This window comes from Aristolochia californica, unplaced genomic scaffold (genome assembly GCF_029961685.1).
Source record: "Aristolochia californica isolate CCGP_79_NKW_82.1479 unplaced genomic scaffold, dmAriCali1.0.hap1 SCAF_16, whole genome shotgun sequence".
In the NCBI taxonomy this organism is placed as follows: domain Eukaryota; kingdom Viridiplantae; phylum Streptophyta; class Magnoliopsida; order Piperales; family Aristolochiaceae; genus Aristolochia; species Aristolochia californica.
This window is the reverse complement of record NW_027181837.1, coordinates 4,908,936-4,916,168: the sequence shown is the minus strand read 5'-3', so window position 1 is coordinate 4,916,168 and position 7,233 is coordinate 4,908,936. Positions and strand designations below refer to the sequence as shown.

Below are 7,233 nucleotides of genomic sequence, written 5' to 3'. Positions count from 1 at the left end.
CTCGATACATATTTTATTATCTATTGTTGCCAATTTTCAGTGGACCAACTATCAACTTGATGTGAAGAATGCATTCGTTAATGATGATATTAAAGGAGGACATTTATATGGATCAACCATTTGGGTTTGTGGATGAGGGGGAGATGGTATGCCAGTTAAAAAAATTCCTATATGGCCTTAAACAAACTCCTGGAGCCTGGTTTGATAGATTTACTGAAACAATACTTCAACTTGGTTTTAATCGATGTATGATAGATCACTCTGTGTTAGTTAAACATATTAATAAGGGCATTGTTTTGCTAGCAGTATATGTTGATGATATTATTGTTACTAGAAGTGATTCTAAAAGTATCACTAAGGTGAAAACAAATCTATGTAAGAAGTTTTGAAGAAAGGTTTTGGGGCTTCTTAAATATTTTTTGGGCATTGAAATATTATAGTCCAGGTTTGGCATTATTTTGTAAAAAATATGTATTTGATCTCCTAAACGAGAAAGGAATGACAAGGTGTCAACCTATTGATACTCCTATGTACACTAATGTAAAGTTATGTGCTGGTTTTGGCGACGATGTTGAGGTTAGTAGGGAAGTTAATATATCTTACAATCACTAGATCAAATATTTCACTTGTTGTAAGTGTTGTTAGTCATTATATGGATAAGCCCTAGGGTTCTCATTGGCAAGCCTTAGAAAGAATTATTTAATACTTAAAAGAAATTTTCTGGAAAATGACTTCTTTATAAAAACCATGTTAACATTACTATTGAAGGTTTTGCAGATTTTGATTAAGCGTGATCCCGAGATGATAGAAAATCTACCTCTGGGTATTGCTCTAGTTGGAAGCAACTTGGTCACATAGAAGAGCAAGAAACAAAATGCTATCACTAGATTCAGTGCAAAAACATAATATAGAATCATGACACCTGTTGTAAGTAATCTAAATAAGTATTAAGTCTTTTCTCCAAAACCGGGGCTCAACCCCAATGAAGCTTTACTGTGACAATCAAACGACTATCTATATTGCATCAAATCCGGTCTTTCTTGAAAGAGCTAAGCACATTGAAATGGACTATCATTTCATCAAAGAAAAACTACAAGCGGAGATTATAAGTCTCGAATATGTCTCGTCTCAAAGACAAAGTTGTTGATATACTTACAAAGGCAGTTGCTTCAAAGACCTTAACTGCTACCTATTCCAAGTTAGGGATGTATGATGTATTTACACCACAAACTTGAGAGGGGCGGTTAAAAGATAAATAGATTAATGTCATTCTCATAGAAATATATCGTTATAGTTATACCCAATCAAACAAAATGGTCCTAATACTCTACCATCAACTACTCAACATAATAAATTGGTTACTCATCCTACAAGCCATAAAGATGAACAATAAAGTCCATGTGACGGTCCCATCGGATTTCTCCTCTTGCACAATGAGTATTTTTCTCGTTGCCGCATGGAAAACATTCCATAACACTTCAATATCTCAATAAATAACTTTCAGATACAATTTAAAAATATAATTAAAACATATAATTAATAAACACATGATTAAGAGCTTAATTAAAAATAGAATTAAAAGGCATAATTAAAAAAAAAAACTTAAAAAAATACCCCTCTCGCTCGAGTTTGGTCTTGACCCACTTCCACCCTCGGCCAATTGCACAGTCAACCAACTACTCCCCACCGGCCCACTCCCCCCTTGGCCTAATATCCTCAACCCATTGCCCCTTAGGTCCACTACCCCCCTAGCCCTTTGCCTCTGGACCCACTCCCCCGGTCCCCCCCCACTCCCCAAGAGTATTTTTGTCATTTTTTTGTTATATAATATTTTGCCATATACAAGATTTTTATTTTCGTATATTTTTTAAAATTATAAAGAATACAAAGGGTATTTTCATCATTTTATGTTATATTATATAAGTAAAGTATATAAGATGGTATTTTTGTTGTTTTTGTTATCTAGTTTTTCTTTTAATACATAAGATGTTTATTATCGACCATGTTTTTTAATGGGTACCCATTAAAAACTTGTCAAACCTATTAGGTTTGCCTTAAGAACCCACTAAGGACCCGATAAGCTTATTAGGTTTTTAATGGGTTTGTTTTTTTAATTGATTTAAATGGGGTTTGGATTTGGCTGAACCCAACCCATTGACAGCCCTATGTACACACTAGAAACAACACATTTTTGTACTACAAGAAAAAGTTTGGACCACTATAGTGTTTCTTGGTTATTTTTATAGTTCTCTCTCCCCTTATAATTAATTGTTTCGAGAAGAATTTAAGGTGGTAGTGTACTTAGTTACCATGGAACGTGGTCCAGAACAACTGTGACCTTACTTGAAAGAGCTCAAATGGACCATGCCCTTCTGAAGGGCTCTGAATGTGGTTCAGAGAAAATGGTACTCTCTCTTCCCTCATGAATCTTATCTCTACCTACAGATAAAAAAAAAAAAAAAGAATTTAATCATTATTATTCGATAAAAATAGTTAGTAAGAAGGAGAATTTAATCATTATCTCATTTTCACGACTCTTGATTTACCATGGTCGGGTAGGAGGACTTTTGATACAATAGTTAAGAAAAGGCCCTATTTTTTTAAACAAAACTAGATGATTAGGTTAATTGGGTATAGTTCAAAGAAAGCTTAGTTTGCCCAAACATGTTTTGTTTTGTTGCCTCCCACGAAGCTGACTGAATGAATCCAGCTAGCAAAATGAGAGACCAAAGGAAGAAGACAGCCAGAAAATTGAATGGTGTCACAATTGAGAAATATGGGAATTCCATTGTCCAATCTCAGTTATTATTACTTCATTTATGACTATGAGTGAAATTTACCCAATCCCCATGGAGGCTGCAAGGCTGCAGCTGCATTTCAACCAAGACTTTTGAATGGAGAAAAGCAGAGTGGTCATTATCAGGGTAGGAGGGGCAGATTAGTGAAGAAAGATAAAAACAAAATTTGCTACCCAGGAAACGAAAGCGGAGAAGGAAGAGAGAGAAGAGGGAGATCGGAGGAGCAGGGGTGTGATTAGTCTCGTGATATAAATAGAGTGCAGGAAGAAACGGAAACGCCAACGCCAACCCCCCTTTCGTCTTCCAGTCTTCACCGCTACTCACCAAACGCACAGAAAAATATCAAACAATAACATTAAACGAATTTGAAGAAGAATAAACCTTCTTCTTCTTCTTCTTCTTCTACATGCCATGTTAAACGCCTGCACATCCAGGCCACCCGCCGGTTTCTGCAGAGCCAAAAGCGGTTTCTTTGCCGAACCGCCGCTGGCCTACTTCCATGCCAATGTCGCTCTCCGCCTCTAGTCTATACTGCGGTGAGGACGCTGCCGACGTCGCTGCCTGGGAGGCCACCGATGCGTCTCTGCCCCAGCCATCCGAGCTCTTTGCTTGCGATGATCGCTCAATCGATGATCTCTTCGCTTCCGAGCTGGATCACACCCCGGATTCGGACTATTCCGAACGGTTTCGTTCTCGGTCGCTCGATGCCACCGCCCGCCAGGACGCCATTAACTGGATGTTGAAGGCAAAGTTCTTTCTTTTCTAGCGTAGCAGAGGAAAATAAAATCACTTATTATCGTGATTAATGCGTCTCTTTTAACATTTCAGAAGCTATTTATGAACTGATGTTTATGAGCTCGGTATGTTTGTCAGGTGCATGCACATTATCGATTCCGGCCGGCCACATCATATCTGGCGGTGAACTATCTTGACCGTTTCCTCTCCTCTCACTCGCTGCCGGTACATTCCACTATCATTTGCCGGAAAATGTCTTTTTTTTTTCCCGCGCTTAGCTCTGACGTTCCTCCACTATTCTGTTCCTTTATTTTTATTTTTTTAATATCTTTATTTGTTTTGTGGTTATTAGAGAGGAAATGGCTGGCCGTTTCAGCTTCTCTCCGTCGCGTGTCTCTCTCTCGCGGCGAAGATGGAAGAGACCTACGTGCCTCTGCTGTTGGATTTCCAGGTCCTGGAGCCCAAATTTGTCTTCGTGCCGCGCACGGTTCAGCGAATGGAGCTGATAGTGATGGCTGGCCTCAAATGGCGATTGCGCTCCGTCACGCCCTTCGCTTTCCTCGATTTCTTTATCTCTCGTTTTGGATTTTCCCATTCTGTTCCTTTCTTCAGGCGTGTCTCAGATCTCATCCTCAACACCAATCGAGGTAGGGGACCAATGCTCCACTGCGCATTTTTTTGAAAACGATTACGACAAGAAAGCTAAACGAAACCTCGTTGTTCTAAATTTCATCTTTTCGATATTTTCTGCTCAGTTATCGACTTTCTGGGTTTTCGCCCCTCGGCGATCGCTGCCGCCGCTGTACTCTGCGTCGGTGGCGATACCACCGACCTGGCTGCCGAAGAACGGGTCTCGGCGAGCATCCGCGGGCGCTTGAGCAAGGTAAGAAAAAAAAAAATCGTCTCCTCGTGTCCGCGACCGCTTTCGGCAGGTGTGTTGTTATCCGTAATTCTCGCGAATTTCTCATGCGTTGTATCGTGGTCTCTTTATGGAGCACAGGAAACGGTGAACCGCTGTCAGCAACTCATGGAGGACTACCTCATCGACACGTGTCCTTCTGCGGGTCCTAAAGCCGGCGATAACGAGTCTCCCCCGCCGCCGCAAAGCCCCGTTGGCGTACTAGACGCCGCTGCGTGTGCCAGCTGCGACACTCAGAAGTCGGCCACTGATGCGTCTCAGGCCGAGCCATCCAACAAGCGCCGGAAACTCAGCAGCGATGTACAGAATCAGTAGAGATGTGGCATCGAAGAATATTCTTCTTTTTTTGCCCTTTCGTATCAAAATCGGATTTTTATTCAAGCCGCATCTTGGAAAAAGAGATTTGAGATTTGGAGAGAGACCCAAAAGAACCTTCTGGTACAATTTTTTTTTCTTTTTCTTTTTCTAATTGAATTTATGCCCTTAGGCCTTAATCTCTTTCTTATTTAAATTACAAATTATTATTATTATTATTATTATTATTTAATTAATTAATTTTTCGCTCTAAAATGTACCATTAAGTGGGCCCGCCTTTCCGGCGACATCTAGACCGACGTAGGGACGTGAAATCCCAGCCACGTTTCGGTTCTCATCCTCTATTCCTCTGCAACATCGTAGTCGTTTCATTGTGTTGGTTTTACGAAACTAACCTTCGGTAGGTTTTAAATATACATCGACACCCAAGAAGCGTGCCACGGAACGGTCAGTTACAAGCCGTTCCGTTAGAACGGGGTGACGTGGGCTTGATGACATCTAGCCACGTTGAAAAGCGAGTAATTGTGTGGATCTGATTGGGTGCGAGACAGCCAGGAGATACGAATCGTTTTTGTACACGTGTAAAGATGGATGGGAACCGAGGGGGGGGGGGAAGCGTCTACATCACATCACGGGGAAGCCCGTACGCTTTTCCTGGGGGCTGTGGGTTTGCCGAAAAGACAAGTTCCGTCGCCGTGCGTTTTTCAACTTTCAAGTGCCGCGCCAAAACGAGCATAGGTCCGATACTGGACCATTCGATGGTTACACAGATCAAACGGTCCAGATGACCCCATTGTCCCATGGAAGAATCTCTCAGAGGCAAATATTTTGGAATCGAATAGGGGCCGGGCCTCCCATGTATAGATAGGTATTGAAACCAGGAAACGTAGATGACAAAAAGATGCGTGGAGGGTAGCACCGGGGCCCACTGATAGAGAAAAGGCAGCGCGGTGTCTTCTAGTCACAGATTTTGACGAAAAAGTCAAGGTGAATGGGAAGGGAGGACACTCAGAGGTGGGGCCATCCTCCAGGCTGTAGGATTTAGGAGCTGGGAGTCTGTGGGTCCTCTCAAAAAAGTGTCAATAGAACGTGACCACTGGCTCTGAGGTGTAAACCGAGTCCCACAGAAACAGACCCCACCGCAGGACGCAGGCCCTCCTGTTCTTTATAGCCCTGGAGCCCCTGACCCTTGGTTCATAGGGCAGAAGGGACAAAGTTTTACAGCGAGCAATCCTGGATCTGGACGGGAGCGATTTGTGAAACGTGTCACGATCGTGTGGTATTTCCAGACTCCATAGCGCCTAGCCTCGGAGGAATGTCGTTGACATTGATGGAAGTGGGAAACCGAGGCTCACTAGTGAGGAGTAGCAATAAGTCAAGGGCAGGTTGGTCTGGACCCACCACGTGACTCTCTGGTCCCACAATTATTGGCTGCACGACATTTTACCGATCAAATTACGGTTGTTGTAATTGGACGGCAAGCCTTTTGAACTCTTCCGCGCCCTTTTATGATGGCCTCCATCAGTGCTAGGATTTTTTTTTTTTTTCTACTTATGAACTATACGATTTGTGCCCACGTCGGGTCAGTGTCTTTTTATGATTTTACCCCAAAATGTCACGAGACCCTTTTTTTGTACTCGGACACATCGGTCCCCAATTTGGTCTGCAGGGTCACAGGTGCACCCAACATGAGTCATGTACCAGCTATCTGCAGCAGCCGGTCCCATCTTCATCCAAATCAGCCACTTTGATCATTATTAGTTTACTAGTCGCAGTGGAGTCTTCCTACACCTTGAAGAGCGGCCCCGCTGTAACAGGTTGCCGTGGGATGATGGTCCCCGGCCGGGAGGATGGGGAAAGAAGGAAAGATAGGGAACCCATGAATGCTTCCTTTTGTCTCTACCGAAAAATAATTTAAAGAGTCGTGGACCCTTTCCAATGGGTCCTCCATGGCCCTTTCCCAGGATGAGACACTCACTAATAAATACCTTTGTTTGTGCAATTTTTCTCACGGTTGGGTCGTTTATAGCACATGTATTGCCAGCTCTTGGCCCGCTGTTGACAGACGACTCTGAATGTTGGTAGTTGGCGATTCTCACTTCTCACAGGCATTTTCACAAACACCCTCGAATTGCCTGCTGAAACAGCCTTCTCTTGGTTTATGAGGGTGTTTGTTAAAATGCCTGTGAGAACTGAGGATCTCCATTAAAGCAGAAAGAGTTAATTGTGTTGAACCTTCTGCTGTCCATGGCAGCGAAAGATACGTTTAGCTAACTAGAAATTCCGTCTTGGCCTTTAAATTTTATACGGAAACAACCACCAGGACCATATTTGCAACCTTTTGATTAAGAAATGGATATTTACATGGCACTGATTGCTCAATCCAATGCAGCAGAGTCGTCATTCTTGACTCTACTGCGACTTCCCCCGTATCTGTTTATATTTGTGCGGCGAAGCTTTTGAGAT

The 7,233-nt window shown here is 42.6% G+C and overlaps 1 protein-coding gene across 1 annotated transcript; it reads left to right on the top strand.

The window, feature by feature from the left end:
• Window positions 1-3,045: 3,045 nt before the first annotated feature.
• On the top strand, window positions 3,046-4,946 carry LOC137953303 (cyclin-D2-1-like). Its single transcript, XM_068800637.1, has 5 exons — window positions 3,046-3,543; window positions 3,672-3,758; window positions 3,886-4,180; window positions 4,289-4,416; window positions 4,534-4,946. The coding sequence occupies exons 1-5, from the start codon at window positions 3,298-3,300 to the stop codon at window positions 4,765-4,767; spliced, it is 990 nt and encodes a 329-aa protein (XP_068656738.1). The 5' UTR covers window positions 3,046-3,297; the 3' UTR covers window positions 4,768-4,946.
• Window positions 4,947-7,233: the final 2,287 nt, after the last annotated feature.

Bases quoted from the DNA above. Each gene is read 5' to 3' on its own strand.
- LOC137953303 (XM_068800637.1), top strand. From the start codon at position 3,298: ATGCCAATGTCGCTCTCCGCCTCTAGTCTATACTGCGGTGAGGACGCT. The intron at 3,759-3,885 runs GTACATTCCACT...TGTGGTTATTAG, and splicing joins TCTCCTCTCACTCGCTGCCG to AGAGGAAATGGCTGGCCGTT. The intron at 4,417-4,533 runs GTAAGAAAAAAA...TATGGAGCACAG, and splicing joins TCCGCGGGCGCTTGAGCAAG to GAAACGGTGAACCGCTGTCA.